The 17,869-nt window shown below is 54.9% G+C and overlaps 2 protein-coding genes across 4 annotated transcripts; both read left to right on the forward strand.

Moving 5' to 3' along the window:
* Positions 1 to 32: 32 nt before the first annotated feature.
* On the forward strand, positions 33 to 6,037 carry SIRT7 (sirtuin 7). Of its 2 annotated transcripts, XM_050319394.1 has the most exons (10): positions 33 to 2,596; positions 2,673 to 2,810; positions 3,296 to 3,400; positions 4,058 to 4,128; positions 4,233 to 4,305; positions 4,739 to 4,837; positions 5,286 to 5,522; positions 5,608 to 5,681; positions 5,766 to 5,846; positions 5,971 to 6,027. In XM_050319394.1, exons 1-9 carry the CDS (start codon positions 2,501 to 2,503, stop codon positions 5,770 to 5,772), a joined length of 900 nt encoding a protein of 299 aa, XP_050175351.1. In that variant the 5' UTR covers positions 33 to 2,500; the 3' UTR covers positions 5,773 to 5,846; positions 5,971 to 6,027. The 2 variants fall into 2 exon arrangements, with proteins under 2 accessions (XP_050175351.1, XP_050175352.1); XM_050319395.1 differs by having other exon boundaries at positions 5,608 to 5,846; positions 5,971 to 6,037.
* A 159-nt stretch (positions 6,038 to 6,196) lies between these two features.
* On the forward strand, positions 6,197 to 17,239 carry PCYT2 (phosphate cytidylyltransferase 2, ethanolamine). 2 transcript variants are annotated; one of them, XM_050319391.1, is made up of 13 exons: positions 6,197 to 6,214; positions 6,946 to 7,034; positions 7,826 to 7,987; positions 9,815 to 9,881; positions 10,375 to 10,459; positions 11,519 to 11,563; positions 12,775 to 12,913; positions 13,532 to 13,614; positions 13,797 to 13,874; positions 14,482 to 14,547; positions 14,800 to 14,865; positions 15,298 to 15,386; positions 16,030 to 17,239. In XM_050319391.1, exons 2-13 carry the CDS (start codon positions 6,953 to 6,955, stop codon positions 16,118 to 16,120), a joined length of 1,053 nt encoding a protein of 350 aa, XP_050175348.1. In that variant the 5' UTR covers positions 6,197 to 6,214; positions 6,946 to 6,952; the 3' UTR covers positions 16,121 to 17,239. The 2 variants fall into 2 exon arrangements, with proteins under 2 accessions (XP_050175348.1, XP_050175347.1); XM_050319390.1 differs by lacking the exons at positions 6,197 to 6,214; positions 11,519 to 11,563 and adding an exon at positions 6,406 to 6,516.
* Positions 17,240 to 17,869: the final 630 nt, after the last annotated feature.

Genomic DNA, 17,869 nt, shown 5'->3' on the forward strand with positions numbered 1-17,869 from the left:
TATCTTTTTGCAATTGTACCAAAAGTGACTTATTCTTGACCTTGCTGGCTTCTGTCATGTCCCCTCATGTTGGGTGCTCTGCTTCCTGAGCTCTCTGCAGCACTGTGCTGGTGCCGGTGCCTTTGCCGTGTGCTGTCGTTTCACACTGTTTTCCTTAAACTCGACTGAGAGATTGAGTTGGAATCTCTCCGAATTCTGCAGAAGGATTCTGGTGCACAGGCAAAGGTGCTGCTGGTTTTGAAAGCAAGACTGGCTGGCTGGTGCAGCGATGCCTTCCCAGAGGTGTGCAGTGGGAGCATGGGCAGCTCCTGCTGAGCAGCCGACACCAGGTAACTTGGTTACCTGGATAGGGAAACGCTGCACTTTTCTTCCTGTAGCAAAGCTGGCAGAGGAGTAACGTGGGGGAGATTTGTCCAGGTTTAGAAGACTGATGAGATCTATCTCTGGAATTAGATCCTGTGGTCAGAACTTTTGTTGCTCTGGTGGCTCCCCTGAACAAGAGAGGCAGGTCTTCCCACTGGGCAGCACGGGACTGGCTGGTCCCTGGTGTCTGTGCATTGCTGGCCAGTGAGCTGTGGCAGGATCACTGTCCTTCTGGGGCAGCTTCTGCCTGGGGGTTGGGAGAGTGCTCAGACTCACAGCTGTGACATGGCTGAGAAGCTGTTTGTGGCAAGGCTCCATTTCCACAAATACTTTGACCCCCTTTTCCCCTTCCCAAAGATTTGGGCTGATGTACTGAGTTTTAGAGAAACAGGACATGAGGGTGAAGCCCATGTGATCTCCTGGCTGCTGAGGGTCATCTGAGGGGAGGGGACAGACTGAGATGGCACAAGTGAAGCTGCAGTCTTGCGGGGAGGCACAGCCATACCAGGTGGGTTTTGGGGATGTTTCTCATGTTGCTGAACTGATACTGCTGTCCCCTGGGCCGAGGAGCAGGTCAGCCTGAGAAAAGCTGCAGTGTGGCAAGAGAGGAGCAGGTAGTTGGCGGGGATTTCCTGCTGGAGGAGGAGATCAGCTTTGCTCTGAATGAGTGGGAGTTCAGGGAGTTGTTTGGGATTCTTTCCCAGTGAACTTCCCAAATGGGGAGCAGGTTAGAACATTGCCTCCAGACTTCCCCCTTCCAGCCCTGGACTTTCTTTTCTCTGAGCTGAAGTATCTGACATGCCACTTCCAGCTGCACCACAGGGGCCATGCGTTGTGCAGCACTCAGCACGGAGCTTTGGGCTCTGGCCTATGTCTTCCCGCTGGTGGTGCAGTGCCTGGAAGAAGTGAGATTTTCCAAAACACCATTTTGGAAAAAAATAGTCCTGGGTTGTCAGTCCCAACCCTCTCCCTCCTGGACCCGGTCCGGGACTGAATCGGCCAGAGCGCACTTCAGAACCTCAGCTGAGGCCAGCTGAGCTGGCTGGGCTGAGTGAGCAGCCAAGGTGTGTGAGGCTGGTTCAGAGCTGAGCTCCACAGCTGGAGCCTCTGGTGTGAGGAGGGCCCCATCAACACAGCAGGCAATGATGGGCAGCCCTGAGCCATGGAGGGCTTGCTCTCTTTGTGCTCTGCGGCAGGGAGCGGATCCGGTCCTTCCCTGTGGTGCTGCTCTGCTCTGAGGCAGGGCAGGACAGGGCTGGCAGCAGCGCTGACTGCATCAGATGTTAATGCCATTGTTCCTCCTCCCCTGCACTGTCCTTGCTTGCTTGGAGCCCCAGCCTGCTCCAAGTGGGCCCGTGTGTTCGATGAGGACTCGCCACGTGGGGAGGAGCTGGTGAAGGCCATGGCTGAAGGGTCTGGGTGTGGTAAACAAGCTCTGTGGTGCTGGGCTGGATGTCAGCGAGGCCATGGTCCCCTCTTGAGTGCTGCTTCCCTATGGTTTTGCTTTTGATCTCAGTGAAGTGTAGGACCCTGAGTGCTGTATTTCTGCAGTGTCAAAGAAGTCTCCAGTCCCCTGCCAGCTGGCTTTCTGTGCCCGTGGGAGGCGGCCCTTGCCCAAGCCGTCATGCTGACTTCTCTCGTATATAGTGTTCTGGAGTGTGACAATTCTTGTTCCTGAGGTGCTAGTCCGTTTGGTTTCCTGCTGTGAAGGCTGTCGTGTTTTCTTTCTTTTCCTGGTGCTGTTCCGGGGGGTTGGGGAAGGGTCCTGATCCTGCCCCAGCCGGCCCAGGGAGCGCCCCAGGCACCCCCGGGATTTGTGTATCTTGTGAATTGTGTACAGTCGCTCCCGGCCGGGGCTGGCGGACGGCGGGTTCAACCCGGAGGGCCCCGGGCTCGGTGCAGGCGGTATTTATTGCTAAGTTATTGGCGTTATTTATTCTGTACAGTGTCCGCCGCCTTTGTACGCGACAATAAACCGCTTCAACAGCCGCGCCTGCGCGTCCTTTGGGGGCCGCCCGGCGCCAGGGGGCGCTGCGGCGCGCGGGGGCGGTGAAGGAGGCGGCGCGGGGCGCTCTGGCCGGAAGGCGGAAGCGGCGGAGCCGAGCCCGGTAGCGGCAGAGGCGGCGGCTCCGGGGCGATGGCGGCAGGCGGCAGCCTGAGCCGCTCCGAGCGGAAAGCGGCGGCGCGCGCCGAGATCCTGCAGCAGGAGGAGCAGCGGGACCGGCGGAGACAGGTATAGTGCGGCCCGGCGCGGCCCGGCGCGGGCCGCCGGCGCGGGCCGCCGTGAACCACCTGTGTGTACCGGGCAGGTGTCCCGCATCTGGAGGAAGCCGCCGGCGGAGCGGAGCCCCGAGGAGTGCCAAGTGCTGAGCGAGAGCGAGGATATCGTCCGGGAGCTGGAGCGGCGCCGCAAGCGGCGCGAGCGGCTGCGGCGGCGGCAGGAGGAGGTGGGCGGCGGGCCCGAGGGCCCGGGGTGGCGGTGGCGGGGAGCGGCCCCGGCCGCGGAGAGGAGCCCTGCGCTCTGGGCGGGGCGGCAGCCGCCGGGCTGGCCATTGCGAGGGAGCTCTGCAGCCGCAGCGGGCCTCGGTGAACAACTGCCGTGCCCCAGTACCGGGAACGCGGCTGCCCTCCCGGGGCTGCCCTGCGTTTGTCTCCGGTCATCCGTGCTCCAGCGGCTGCCAAGAGTGTGGCTGTGTGGGCGCGTCCCCCGGAGGGTGGATCAGCAGGTCCTGCTCTCCAGGAAGCTTTTTCCCATGATCCTCCATGAAAAACACCCATGTCCTTTTCATTTGGAAATCACTGCTGATCACGTTTTGTTGCTTTTCCCGGGCCAAGCCCACCTTCAAACGTCCAGGGATATCCCTGTTCCCTCTGCTTCAGTAGTGCAGTGTATCTCCGAACCATGGGGACTTGCTCAGGTATGTTTTTTCAGGTGTGTGACGAACCTGAGGAGCTGAGGAGAAAGGCAGCTGAGCTGGCGGCAGCTGTGCGGAGCGCCAGGCACCTCGTCATCTACACAGGTGCCGGGATCAGCACGGTGGGTTTTGGGGGGAGCGGCCGGAGCCCCTTTGGGCCGCAGTGTTGTCTGGACTGTTCTGTGGTTCCTGAATGGTCACTGAGCAGATGTCTGTGACGAGCCAGGGATGCTGCGTGAGTCTGGGGCCAGCACAGTGCCCAGGCTGCATCCTGGGTCATTCCTGCTGTCCAGGAGATCCTACTGTGTGCAGTACATGTGGCCTGAGCAAGAGGACACTGGTCATGCCTCACTCAAGTCCCTTCAGTGACTTTTGGTATAAAACCTCCAGCCAGTTAGCTCAGGAACATTGTGTGTTATCAGACATGCAGGGACAGCTGGGGGGTTATCGGAACTTAAAAACAGCAGTTTGAGAATCGTTTGGTTTCAGTGGCCCAGGGGAAAGCAGAAGTTTGGTTCTGCCTCTTCTAATGTCACATCTGTCACCTTTGTGTGAGCTGTGAAACTCCAGACGTGCAAATGAGAATTGTAAGGTAGAAGAGAGAGAGAAAACACATGAAAAGGTTTTCTTGTGATTAGGGAACCACTCTGCTGGAATGAATGAAAAAGCAGCCATAGATGAGGTGTCTGTGGTTGTCCTGGGTGGGCCCAGGTTGGTTGTGTTTGTGTACAAGAGCTGTGACCCCCTCCATCAGGCCTTGTGTTCTCTCCTGGTGACAGGCAGCTTCGATCCCAGACTACAGAGGCCCCAATGGCATTTGGACACTGCTGCAGAAGGGCAGGAGCATCAGGTGAGGAGCCAAATTCTGAGCTGTGTGGCAGAAAACTGAGACTGGAAGAGGTTAATGGCAATTCCAACTTTTTGTTTTTATTTTTTCCCCTTGCTTCTTGTCAGGGCTGCAGACCTGAGCGAGGCAGAGCCCACGCTCACCCATATGAGCATTGCTTGCCTGCACAAGCACAACCTGGTAAGATATTTTTTCCTCACCTCCTTCATGTTCCTCTGCCTAGGAATGATAAAGCAGGGAAGAAAAATCTATTCAGGAGATTGCCTGACTATGGTTTGACTCAAGTGTAGTGTACACATCCATATAGGAAAATGTCTGAGTCTTCCTTAGCGAGCTCCAGGCTGCAGCTCTGGCAGTTTTTTCCCCGGTGCCTTTTCTTTAACGTTTTATTTGTACCTGGTGAGGCTGGTCTGGCCACAAACCAGCCAGCCCTAGAAAAGCTCTGTTTAGCAGGAGGAGGCTTTCCACTTAGGTTTCACAAAGGTCTGTTCTCCACTCTCTTATCCTGTGGGTCCCGCTCTGATGTACAGGCTGTTGGTGTGATTTGGGACAGCACATCACCCCGCAGACACCTGCAGGGTCTGTGTGAGCTCAGCATTTTGTTCCTTTCAAGGTGCAGCATGTGGTGTCTCAGAATTGTGACGGGCTGCACCTGCGGAGCGGGTTACCCCGAGCTGCAATATCTGAGCTTCACGGGAACATGTACATAGAGGTGAGTGGCCAGAGCAGGACGAAGTCACTGTTCAGTGGCCTAACAAGAAGAGGATGTAAACTCTTGATCCGTCACTAGCTCAAGAGGAATTAGTACAAGGGCTTAGCTTCTGCACAGTTCCCATCTTCAGGCCATCAGGTTTGGAGTGAACTAGTTAGTTAGCAAGCACCAAACCCATCTCTGTAGCTCTTTCTCTGTACTCACTGGAGCCTTCTGTTTCTGACTCCTCTTCCTCAACCTTTCTCAGCATGTAGCCAAAGGCAGCCTGCGGCTCCACGTGCTAGCTGAGGTTTTCCAAGTTGGCATCTGATCCCTGATGATCCCATCTACAGCTTCCAGCATGCTGTCCCCAAAAGTGCTTTTCTTTCGAGAGAAGTGGCTGGCTCCTGGCCTCTCGTTAGAGGGATGCTGATGATGTGATGGGTTTTCTGCTTTCATCCTGCACCAGGTCTGCACTTCCTGTACACCCAACAGAGAATACGTGCGAGTGTTCGATGTGACGGAGCGCACAGCCCTGCACAGACATCACACGGGCAGGATGTGCCACAAGTGTGGGGCACAGTTGAGAGATACAATCGTCCACTTTGGGGAGAAGGGGACATTGAGACAGCCCCTGAACTGGGAAGCAGCAACAGAAGCTGCAAGCAAAGCAGATGTGATTCTTTGTCTGGGTTCCAGCTTAAAGGTAACTTTAGAGACTCGGTGAAGATTGTTAGCAGCATTCCCTCTTGGTGACACACCTTGGTGCTGAGCGGTTTCCTCCCAAACAGACAACTGTAAACTCTGGTGTCAGGATTCGCCCACCATCTGTGATAGTCTCTCTTCCTCCCTCTTTCCCCTCCTGGTAATACATTCCTTTTCCTCTCGCTGATACGGTTCACAGTTGCGTGTGCCTGTGGCTGTGCTGATCTTCTCTGCTTTATGGCAGGTTTTGAAAAAATACCCCCGTCTGTGGTGCATGAGCAAGCCCCCACCACGTCGGCCCAAGCTATATATTGTGAACCTGCAGGTGAGAGAGAGCCCTTGGCACTGGCCATGAGCTGTGTGAGGCCGAGCCCCTGCCTGGCCCCGGGCAGAAGCCCCCACTGCTGCCCCGGGGAGCTGCCTGCAGCCGTCTCTACTATGGTCCACAGTGGACCCCGAAGGACGACCTGGCTGCCCTGAAGCTGCACGGCCGCTGTGACGATGTGATGCGGCTGCTGATGGCAGAGCTCGGGCTGGAGATCCCGCGCTACGACCGGTGAGCGGCCCGGGCCCTGCGCGGCGGGAGCGCCTGCCGGGGCCGCCGGCAGCGCCCACCGCCGCCCTCTCTCTCCCTCCGCAGGGCACGGGACCCCATCTTCGCGCTGGCAGAGCCGCTGCGCCCCGGGGAGGAAGGCACGCACTCGCGGAAGCCGGTGGCGCCGCCGCGGGAGGAGGCGCGGGAGGAGCCCCGCGAGCAGCCCCGGGAGCGGGAGGAGGCGGCGGGCGGGCGCACCGGGGGGTGGCTCGGCCGCGGCTGCGCCAAGGGCGCCCGGCGCAGGAAGAGCCGCTGAGCGCGGGGCGGGGCGAGGCGGGGCCGCCGGTGACGGGGCCGCCGGTGACAGCGCGGCCATGCTGCGCAACGGGGCGGCGGGCGGCGGCGGGGCCGCGGCGGGCGGCGGCAGCCACCGGCCCGTGCGCGTCTGGTGCGACGGATGGTGAGTGGGGCGGGCGCGGGCCCGGCGCTGTCGCGGAGCCGCAGAAATAAACCGTGTTGGCTGCACTGGTGCCTCCGGCTCCTCTGTCACCGCGGCGGGACGGGAACGGAGCCGAGCCCGCGAGAGAGCGGCGCCCTCCCCGCCGAGCTGCCCTGAAGCGCCGGGCGAGCGGCAGCCGCCGGGAGCGCCCTCGGGCTCTGGCGCCGCACGGGCCTCGTTGGGCCGGGCCGGTTGCCCCGGGTCGCAGCCGGTACCTGCCGGGCAGGTCACTGCGGCGGGAGGGAGCGCTGCCGCGGCCCCCGTGACCGGGCGGTATCGGCGCAGCCCAACCCGACAGCAGAGAGACCTTCAGCCCCGGGGCAGGTTGCCCGCGGGCCCCAGCGATGTGCTCCCGGTGTGCCCGGGCTGACCCGGCCCTTTTCGTTCCAGCTATGACATGGTGCACTATGGCCACTCGAACCAGCTGCGCCAGGCACGGGCCATGGGCGATTACTTGATCGTTGGGGTCCATACAGATGGTAAGAGGTTTTGCCAGGTTTCACCCTGTGAAGCCCCTCAAATCACCCAGCAGCGTTAGCCCTGAGAGAACTGAGAGCTGATGTGGTCAAGTTTCTTCCTACATCTGTTCCAGGAGCAGCAGTGTCCAGTAGAAAAATGTCCCTTCCCTGGGTGAGGGAGTAGAGTAACCCCTCTCATGCTTTCAGAGTGAGGGTTAGGTAGGTCGGAGCTTGCAGGTTCTGAGGGGTCATCTGCGTTCCATGCTGTAAAAACAATTAAACCAGTTGAAAATCAGTCTGGTTTGGCTGGTATTAGCTGCAAAATTGATGTTCCAAAAGAAGCTGCTGTGTGGAGAAAACTCATTTCAAGCCCATCTGGAATTTAAGTGACAGGAACAAATTCTTGCACGTGAAGATGTATTTTAAATGGGTTTATGGATGCAGAATTTCTAACATGAACTAAGCATTGTATGAAACTACTATTTAAGAGGGGAAATTCCCCTGGAGGGATGCCAGGATGCCCAGCTCATCCACCCAAGAGGAAGTATGTGGGTACTGCAAAGCACTAAGACTTTTGCCCTCCAAGTAAATTCCAGGGCCCTTGTTACACGTTTAGGAAATGCAACTAAATCAAAGTCTTTTCTGATCTATCTGAGGTTTCCTTGTTACCAGAGACCAATCCCAAGCTGAGGATAAGCCTGCAGTGAAGTTCACTTGCCCATGGAATGAGTGAAGCTGCTGTGGCTGAGAGTCTCTGTAGCTGCAGCACATGCTTCTAACTGGATTTTAACTGGATTTTTTTTCTCCCCCAGAGGAGATTGCCAAGCACAAGGGCCCCCCCGTCTTTACGCAGGAGGAGAGGTACAAAATGGTGCAAGCCATCAAGTGGGTGGATGAGATTGCTCCCGGAGCTCCCTATGTCACCACGCTGGAAACCCTGGACAAGTACAGCTGTGACTTCTGTGTGCACGGGGGTGAGTGGTGTTCGAGGCAGTGGCTGTGCTGACGTGGGCCCTCAGGGTGCCTTGTTGCGAACCAAGTGACATCCCAGCCGGTACTGGGGTTTGGGGGTACCCGGAGTGTGCAAAGCTCTACCTTCCCAACACCTGCACTGGGCAGCACAGCTGCTCCTGGCCTGGTGATCTGGACAAACATGTTGGTGTGCTCAGATCTTGAGAGTGGCCAGAACCCTTGGTTTTAACCAGCCCTTTCACTTACCAAGGTGAAATATGTTGTTTGGCAATTATCTTGAGGTTGCCCTTAGCACCAGCAGAAATTTGTGCAAAGGGGAAAGCCATTTACAAAACTTAAATGTGGAAACACTTGAAAAGGTAAGCGTGCAGAAATACAGTGATGTTTATATCTACTTATCCTGGGATGAGATCAGATTTGAAAAGCTTCTCTCTTTATCTGGTTAACAAGCTGTTCAGGGGCTTAGCCAACTGTGTGGCCAGAGACCTAGTTCTTACTGTGAACACTTCTGGTGTACAGTTGCTGGAGACAACCAGAGTTCTGAGGAAACATTCTTGCTGTGGGACTCTGTCCCTTCCTGTGCTGCTGCTGACGCTCATTCAGCCTCAGCCCCTCCTTCTTGTCCCTCTGAAGGAATTTTGTTAGTTTGGCCAGGAGTAATCTTTGACTCATTTTGTATATCTCTCATCTGATCCCAGCCACCTGCTATCAATTAGCTAAGTGTTTCATTAAATGTAAATAAATCCTTAATCTTTACAAGATAGATATGCTTTTTCACGTGGGCAGGGTGGTTATAAAATTCATCATTAACTTCATTGTGTGCTCTGAACGTGTCTGCGGTACGTGACCCCTTCCAGGGCTTGGTGAGGGGTTGTGGCAGTAAAGGAGTGCTCATGGTCTCTACTCCAGCTGCCCTTATTCGTCCCCTCTGCCAAATCATTCCATGTTTCTCCCTGACCAATACCCTTGCTCCTGCAGTTTTGCCAGTTGTGTTTGTGCAAAAGCTGAGTTTGGAAACAGCTGAGCTTACCTGGGAAAGTGACAGCATCCCCACTGTTTGTGCTTCTCTCCTGGCACTCTGACCTGTGCTGGCAGTGCGTTCCCTCCTGTCTCTGTGCCCTGAGGGGAGGGTGTGGGGTTTTAGGGGAACTGAGCAGGACTGAGCCACCTGACTGTGTGGGAGCACTTGTGGGCTGCCAGTGCCTGCTCTGCCCTCCAGCTGTTTTGGCAAAGGGAAGCCAGCTTAGCTTTCACTTGTGAAGGTTTTGTACCATCACCAAAGTAGGTGAAAGGTGTTTCTGCAGAGGAAGTTAGGAGCCATATACCAGAGATGAAACAGAATTACCTCTGTGGAAGGGTCACAGAATGTCACTGGAAGTGCCATCATTGAGGGGCAGAATTTTCTGTTGGATGATTGTTTCATTGACTGAAAACTTGTAACATGAAGGCTAAAACTAGTCCTAGAGGAGCTGAAAGGCGCTTTTTAGCACCAAGGCGGATGGCGCCTGTTTATTGTCATTCAGACAAAAATCAACTGTGCCTGCTGCTGGAACAGTGCAAGGGCACCTGGCTCACATTTTCTGGACTCTCTAAAAAGCAGTGGGCCAGATGGGTAACGGCATTTAACATCCAGGAATATCCTTATCTCCACAGACACAGTAGTCTTACAAACCCCTGGCATTTCTGTGGGGCACAGGATGTGTCCCTAGTGTATACACAGGGATTTGGATTGCAGAGTTCTAGTCTGGCTCATATGTGGGACGTGCTCAGCTTCTGCTTTTGTGCAGGAGGGCTTGGGGCACAGTTCTGTGGCTTTTCTCTCTCTGTAGATGACATCACCTTAACTATTGATGGCAAGGACACCTATGAGGAAGTGAAGACGGCAGGGCGATACAGGTAACCTATTGCTGCTTCCCTTCTTATCCTGGTTTGGGCAGAGTTTCTGGGATTTCGTGGCTTGGAGGGAAGTCAGATGAAACACAGCTGTCTTCAGGTCACACCTGAACTTGGCTACATGTGTCAGAGCTTCAGTTGCTCTGAGCATTTTGGCTTCAGGGAAGTGGGGCAGACAGCCCTGCCAGAGGGGGCCGTCCAGTTCCTGGCAGATGCTGGTTCTGGTTTTGAAGCCTCACCAGGACTTGGCTCTGTTGGGAAGTCTGGCCAAGGGAAGTGTTCCTGACATGAGCAGCTGCCATGGCGTGAAGGGAATGCAGATGCTCAGCAAATGAATGCTATACTTGATACTAGGAGCAGGGAGAAAGAAGGCTTTCTCAGGACAGCCCCTGGTTTGGATTATCAAGTGTCATAAGTGTTCCTGTGGTAATGCTGGGAAGACAGAGGCATACACTATCCCGTGGCTTCTGCTTCATCCTTTGCTTGTCTCCTGCAGGGAATGCAAACGCACCCAAGGTGTGTCCACCACCGACCTCGTTGGCCGCATGCTGCTCATGACTAAAGCTCACCACAGCAACATAGTGAGTCAGAGGGCTTTGGATGGGAGGTGGAGTCCAGGGCATGTGCCAGCTCTTCCCTTTTGCTGACCCAAACAGCAGTAGAGCTCCTGGGCCTGGCTCCCAGGTGCATGGAGAATGGGCAAGCTGATTATGGGCAGTGGCAGCAAAACAACCTGCTTGTGTTTGCTTAAGCCTGTCTGAGATCACAGTGTGATCCCAGCACGTGCTGCTTTGGGAAGGTGTGGCAAGATAAAGACTGTGATGCCTCGTGATCGGTGTGGGCTTTGGGAACGTGAGGGGAACTGCAGGCTCGCCGATGGCCTCTCCCAGCGTGAAACAACACAGTGCAGCCACATTGATCTGTCAGCCTGGTGCTGCCAGAGTTGGAAACTCCTCTCCCTTCCCACTGAGCTTCATCCTTCTGCCTTCTGCTGTCTCTAGTCTGATCAGACCTTTCTTGAGTCTTGTCAGCTCACTCTCTAGTTGGGCCCAACCTAACCAGGGGAAAGTAAAGGAAGTGGTTTTATGTTGGTTAATGAGTCGATTTACTGAGTAATGAAGCAATCCATGAATGGAGTCACCTGGATAACTGCAGGGACAAGATGAGGGACCCACAAGAGAATTCAGGGGCAGAGGGAGATGTTTTGGCGTGCTGAGCTGTTAGATTGGCTTAGCTGTAACGTGAATTCGCACCGAGATCTATCGAGTGCTGCTGGCTGCTGCAGAGACCCAAGCCTGGCACTTGTGAGGGTCTTCGGCAGGAGGAGGGATGCTGTCCTGTCAGGGGCTCTCCTGGCTGAGGGAGGATGCAGGTGTGCAGCACTGTTGGGCTGAAGGCCAGGCAAGAACCACCTTTGCTGGTGGTACCAGGCTGAGATCATATAAGGACACATTTTCTCTGACTCATGCTGGGACACGACTCTGGTTTAGGTATTAACCAGTTTGTCAGCGAATTCAGTGCCACGAATCCATGGGGTACAGTTTGAGCCTGGCCTTCCCAGCGCTTCCCACACACAAGCATATCTTGGTTGGATGAGCTGTGTGAGTGCTTAAACATTTTGACTCTTTATCTCCCTTCAGGATGAGGACCTAGACTATCGGAAGCACACTGACAACTTTGGGAAGGTAATGTGAGTTTTGGTTGTGGACGTCTGGTTGTTGTCCTGCCTGAGAAGGATTTCCAATGTGCTTTCTGGCCTATTGCAGGCTTGTTTGTTCCTCCACATGAAGCAGTAATGTCTTGGTGAATGTCTGCTGCCCCCATAAGGCAGCACCTGCCGTGGGTGCGATGGGCAGGTGTGGCACAGGGCAGCACCTGAGCTGTCCTTCAGCAGGACCTGCTGAGCCTGTGCTGGGTTCTTTCCTTGCTTGTCAATTCCTTTCTGCCGCTTCTCCTGGGACCCATGTGCCCGAGGTTCCAGCCCAGGGACAGCCTCTGTGGATGCTTTTTCCAGTGGTCGTGTTGTTTTGGAGGTGTTGCCTTGGGTTGACCACGCTGTGCTGCAGAGCTCCAGGGTCCAGCTCTGGACTCACAGTGCCTCTAAAGAGCCATCAGCCCAGTTTGTTACCCTGGAGGCTGGATTGTCCCTGGTTAACGAGCTGCACCTGCAGCTTGCGGCAGTCTTTTTTACTCACAGGGTGTATGCTGGCCTGGCTGAATCATCCTTGGTTCCCCACCACATTAGGTTCTTTGAGCAGGTAGTATGGGGCTTGTTGCTCCAGTATGGCCATTTCCTGGGACTTGGATTTGGGGAGAATGGATCAGGGCACTGGGTACCCTGAATGACCCTGAGAGCTGAGCTGTCTGCATGCTGCCCTTTGCACGGCCTGCCCTGGCCTTGGCTGCAATGTCTGCATCCTGCCAAATCCCGTGGAGTAGCTCTGGGGAGCAGAGAGGGTGACTTCAGTGGCTGTTTGCACAACTGCCATGTGGTGGGGACCGAGCTCCATCCTCGGAGCTGAGGTGGTCCCCTCGCAGCCTGGCCCGACAGGTGTCCTGGGACTTGGCAGAGCGTAGGTAGGTCGTGTGTGTTTCCTGAGCATGCCTTGCCTCTCCTGAAAATTCAAGCCTGCCCTGTTGCCTTCCTCCTTCCTGAGCTTTCTTCTCAGCACCTCCTTTAGCTGGCTGCTGAGGGGATGATTTAGTCAGAGCATAAAGGGCTTTTGTGAGATTGCCTAAATATTTGATGCCAGGAATGTAGAAAGTCCAAGCCGCTGGGAGCTGTGACAGTTGCCAGAAACTCCAGGCGAGCAGATAGCCCGGTGCTGCGCTCTCAGTTTTCCAAGCCCCCTCATGGAGACCGAAAAGAAACCATGTCTGGTGTGTGTTTCCACAGGGGCCCAAAGGTCACAGTCCTTGGACTGGCGTCTCACAGTTCCTGCAGACGTCCCAGAAGATCATCCAGTTTGCGTCGGGGAAGGAGCCACAGCCAGGAGACACCATCATCTACGTGGCTGGAGCCTTCGACCTGTTCCGTATCCTTGACTCTGTTTTGTTGCGGCATTGGTCTGTCTTTGATGCTTTCATGTTAGGAGGCACCTGCCTGGATATTTGCCTTTTTTTTTTTTTCCCCTTTTCTGTAGCTGTATGTGAGGGGGAAAAGGCAGGAGGGAATTCCTTCTGGCAGTTTCTTAGTCACAGGACTCTGAGAAAGGAGCTATAGCTCTTCTCTGGAGAGATCTGTGGCTATTGGAGGATTTCAGGATGGCAGTTGGGTACTCTCTGTGCTCTAGTGATTGTGGTGAGGACTGGCTGCCATAGACAAAGGCACTGCAACAGGGCACATGGAGCTGACACTCCATCCCTGGGACAAGCTTTGAGGCTTTGTGTCAGAACATCTGGAACAGGTAGAAATTCTGGACAGAGGCAAAGCTGAATCTATGTAAGGTGGAGCTGGAAAGATCTCTGGGTTTTGCCCAGAATCCATGGAGCCTGTGGAGAGAGGTGGCAGCTGTTCTTAGGACATAGGCAATGAGTAGTGCAAGAGTTAAATCCTTGGCATTCCTGTCTCCCACTGTCATTTTGCCCTGACTGTTTCTGTCTTCCTCTCCTTATTTTCCATGTGAGCTTCAACTCCTTAAACAGATCTACAGATGTTGGGCATGTAGATTTCCTGGAGAAGGTTCACCAGCTGGCAGAGAAACCCTACATCATTGCTGGGCTGCACTTCGATCAGGTTTGTGTAGAGCCTGTCCAAAGGCAGAGCAGCTTGGCCCTGTTCTCTGAGCCAGGCAGGCTGTGCTCTGGGAGACAGGACAGGGATGTATTGGCCAGTACAGGAATTTCATTTTGGGAGAGAGCGAGAGGGAAGGGTGTTGCTCTCTCTCTCTTCTGACTATGCCTGGTGCTTTGCCACAGGAGGTGAATCGCTACAAAGGGAAGAACTATCCCATCATGAACATCCACGAGCGAACCCTCAGTGTCCTGGCCTGCAGGGTGAGTGGGTGCCTCTGTGCTGTCCCAGAAATTCCCTGGAGCTCAGCGGTGTTCACTTGTGCCCAGTAATCTCACATGAGTTCCTTGGCGTGCACTGAGAAGGCGCGTCTGTCGTGGGTCATTTGAGGCTGCCAGAGGTACTGATGAGCTCTTGGGGAGGCTCTGCTGAAATCCTGTGCTGTCCTGGCTGACCTGAGTTTGTGACCTGCCTGGTTGCTCTGCCAGGGCAGCAGAGGCTGCATGGCTCCTTGCAGATAGACATGCTGGTAGAAAACTCTGCTCCCTGCAGCAGGGGAGAAAATTCCTGAGACAGAAACATGGGGAGCCCCAGAAATGTGTGCCCTGAGCAATTAGCTTTTTGGATTTGCTCTACAGACATGGAGAGGACATTTTTTAGGGGAACAAAAAGCTGCTGAGTGACAAGCAGTGCCTGCTGAACCTACTTTCCTGTTCCCTTATTTGAGTTCCTGACTGTATAGCAGGTGACCTGCTCAGGTCTCTTTAGGAAGCAGGTGGCCTCTGGCTTGTGCTTGGGTTTTTTTGTTTGGTTTTTTTTTTGTTTGATTGGGTTGTTTTCAAATCTGGATTCTACCTGGTTCCTTTCTAGTACGTCTCGGAAGTGGTGATTGGAGCTCCCTACGCTGTCACTGCTGATCTGCTGGATCACTTCAGGGTGAGTCCTTGCATACAGATGGACATGAAGATGCTGGTGTGTGATGTCTTGGGGAGGTAAAGTGATGCAGGACAACACAGGGGTGTAAGAGGGAGGTGTCCTGCTCAGTGGGTTACAGGGAGCTCCAGAGGCACTGCCAGGCTGGTGCAGGAGGGTGGCTTTGCTGGTCTCCAGGCTGCGTTTAGTGGGAGCAGTGGCAGGGAACGTCCCTGTCATCTTTTGGATCTTGTCAGCAACTTTGTCTTTCTCCAGGTAACACTTGTGTGTCATGGGATGACTGAGGTGGTGCCAGACAAGGACGGTTCTGATCCGTACGAGGTAAGGTACCAGCTGCTTTGTCAGCATTTGGTAGACCCAGGCTGGCCCTGGTTGAGTTCCTGGGCTGAGAAGGTGCATTGCAGAGGATGCTGCTTGGGCAGGGCTGTGGCAGATGATGCTGGTTTTTATCCACCCCTGAGGGCAGCTAGTTGGAGCAGTGTGTAAATCATTCCCGACATCTCCACTCTTACAGGCACTGTTTTGCTCTACTTGTTTCTGATGCCTTCATGGCAGGGTGAGAAAATCTGTGTGCTTTGCTCTGTGCCAGACCTGGGCAGCTTCCATGTACATGTTCTGCCTCTAAGGAGATCACTGTGCATCCTGCCTGGCTAGGCACTGCAGGACCTGCCACGGCTCGGCTCAGCTGTCACTGCTGAGCTTCACACCCAGGTCCCACGTGCTTTCCCAGCCCAGTGCTTTGTCTGTTCACAGGAACCGAAGCGACGTGGCATTTTCCAGCTGGTGGATAGTGGCAGCAATCTCACCACAGATCTAATTGTGCAAAGAATCATAAAGAACAGGTTGGATGTCTTTGTCTCCCAGTTCTGTCACATACTGTTCTGTCCAGAGTGTCTGGAGATTGATTAATGGGATCAAACAGGGAGAGAAGGGGTTATCTAAAGGCACAGAGTCAGCGAACTGGTCCTTCCTCTCGGGCAGGCTTTAAGTGTGGATATACCAGTCTGTACAGGGAAAGGAACAGCTGAACTCTGCTGTGTCAGAATGTGCTGAACAGCACATTTTTTGGTTTTTCTTCTTTATTAATGATAAATTTCCTTGCTGTATCCTGCAGAAAAGAGCATGTTGCTTCTTTCAGAGCTTTGCTCTTTTAGGCCTGAGCCCTTCACCTTCAGCAACCTTGGCTCAGATCAGTGGTAAACTTGATTTTGGTGTTACAGCACTATTTGAGATGTCTCAGGACAGACCAAGAACAGAATAGCAGCTTTTTCCACTGAGGGAGAAGTAGTGTGGGAGCCCAGGACTACAGAGTCATAGGAAGCTCTGGGAGAGGCTGTGGAAGACTCTGGGTGCACCAGGAGGGTTTCTGAAGTGCTCTCAGAACAGAGCAGCATAGGAAAAGGCAGTGCTCTCCTGCTCCAGGTGCTTTTGTCTACAAGAGGTGTGGATGGATGGGAATCTCACGGCATTGTGTGGTTGATGCAGGCTGGAGTTTGAAGCTCGGAACCAGAAGAAGGAAGCGAAAGAGCTGGCTGTACTGGAGGCCATGAGGAGGCTGGAGGAGGAGAAGCACTAGGCTGCAGAGGGTGGATGTGTGGGCCACAGAGTGCTGCAGCCTCACCCTCTGCGGGAGCAACAGCTCTTCAGGAAGGGACCCCTGAGGGGGAGCAGCGCTGCCAGCACACAGGATGTGCTGTCCTACCCTCTACTGTCCTAGCTCCTCCTGCACTAACTGTGCAGACGAGTTGGGATCCCGCTGCCTAGTTCTATCTCTCTTAATCAGCCCCCATTCCCTTTCCCAGGAGAAGATTTGACAAAAAAAAAAAATGGTTTTAATTATAACTAATGTTTTAACATGTTGATGTGCTTTTACCTTCTGCCATTTCTGGCTCTTAGTAGGAGGGAAGTGGAGCAGTTGCCCAGGCCCCCTGCCCTGCCAGACTTGGCTGTCCTGACTGGGGTCTGCATTCCAAAGCAGCCCCTTGGGCAGGGGTGGGGGCAGCCTGACAGACAGTGAGAGTGGCCTCTGGTTGGGGGGATGTGGCCCCCACAGTCCCTCCTGCAGCTTTTACTTAGAGCCATGGGGCCGTCAGTGCTGGCTGCTGGAGGTGTTTCTGGACTCTGGGGTCCACTGTGCTGCCTCTCCTCAGCTCCTGCCCCTGTGCAGACCCAGAGTTGCTCCAGGTTGAGCTGGGTAAAGGCAGATCATTTGCTGCTTCAGTGACGGGCAGGGGGTGGTAGCTGCTGAGGGGGCAGGTGGTGCAAGGACCCTCCATTGAGGCATTTCTCCATGTGAAAGCAGGGAACCCTGGGAGCTTCTCCCAAAGGCTCTTCCATTTGCGAGGCAGCAGGACCTGGTGCCTTGTGTGGACTGTGCTCAGAGCCCCCCTTGTTGCTGCTGCCAGAGTCCACCTTGTGCCTGAGGGGTTACATGAAGGTGGGACCTGGCCAGGTGAAGTTTCGGGGTGGTTTTCTGAGGGCTGATGTGCAGCATGTGTGCCCCGGTGGTGAGATGCAGGGCCTGAGGGGGATAGATGCTGGGCTGAGCCTCTTCTGCCTCTTACATTCCAGGGTGCTGTGGTGGGTGTCCTGAGCTGCTCCCTGCACTGGGCCAGACAGTCCTGCCAGGCTGGGTCTGGGTGTCCTCACTGTTGTAAACTTTTGTTGCTGATCATTAATAAAATGTTGAAGAGTTGTGCACTGGTCTCTTTAGGGATTGAGCCCAGGTAGCAGAAAGGGGGTACAGGGGATGTGTGCTAGGACCCCACAGTGCTGGGACTGAGTGTGTTCCCTGCATGGCAGCTCCCGGTCCCGGGGCTGGCACAGCAGCTCCTCACCCCGCAGCAGCTCTGACTCTGAGCTGTCGGGCCCTTCTGGTGGTCTGCCAGCTGTGGAACGCCCAAATTCGCCCTCTGCAGCGCATGGCCCCCTCCTAAGGGCACGGCAGAGGAGTTTGCCCTTAAGGACAAACAGCTCAGCCCAGGTTTGCCCCGGCCGAGCAAACGCTGAGCCCCCCCTGGAACAAGGCAGGTACTGCTGGGATTAAAAAATGACAGAAGCATTGAATTGCTGCTGTTGCCGGGTGGGTGCTGCAGGGGTAACTCATTTGTTGGGGACATCAACCCCACTGGCTCAGCTGGAGCTGCTGCTGAGTTTACTTTGAAAATTTTTGACATATGATGTCCCTTCCCCCAAGTGCCTCTGGGCTCTTCTGCTGAGCTGCTTACTGACAGCCCCTGAGTCCCAGGGGCACAACTGAATATGGAGTTAAAATTGGAGAGGGGGTACAGGAAAATAGCCTGAATTCCAAGTTTGTGACTTTCTT

This window comes from Myiozetetes cayanensis, unplaced genomic scaffold (assembly GCF_022539395.1).
Source record: "Myiozetetes cayanensis isolate MyiCay16 unplaced genomic scaffold, myiCay2020 scf22, whole genome shotgun sequence".
NCBI classification, from domain to species: domain Eukaryota; kingdom Metazoa; phylum Chordata; class Aves; order Passeriformes; family Tyrannidae; genus Myiozetetes; species Myiozetetes cayanensis.

Excerpts from the sequence above, each read along its gene's own strand:
- SIRT7 (XM_050319394.1), top strand. The coding sequence starts at position 2,501 with ATGGCGGCAGGCGGCAGCCTGAGCCGCTCCGAGCGGAAAGCGGCGGCG. Across the intron at positions 2,597-2,672 it reads AGCGGGACCGGCGGAGACAG|GTGTCCCGCATCTGGAGGAA; the intron begins GTATAGTGCGGC and ends TGTACCGGGCAG. Across the intron at positions 4,838-5,285 it reads ACGGGAACATGTACATAGAG|GTCTGCACTTCCTGTACACC; the intron begins GTGAGTGGCCAG and ends ATCCTGCACCAG.
- PCYT2 (XM_050319390.1), top strand. The coding sequence starts at position 6,431 with ATGCTGCGCAACGGGGCGGCGGGCGGCGGCGGGGCCGCGGCGGGCGGC. Across the intron at positions 6,517-6,945 it reads CGCGTCTGGTGCGACGGATG|CTATGACATGGTGCACTATG; the intron begins GTGAGTGGGGCG and ends TTTTCGTTCCAG. Across the intron at positions 7,988-9,814 it reads TGACTTCTGTGTGCACGGGG|ATGACATCACCTTAACTATT; the intron begins GTGAGTGGTGTT and ends CTCTCTCTGTAG.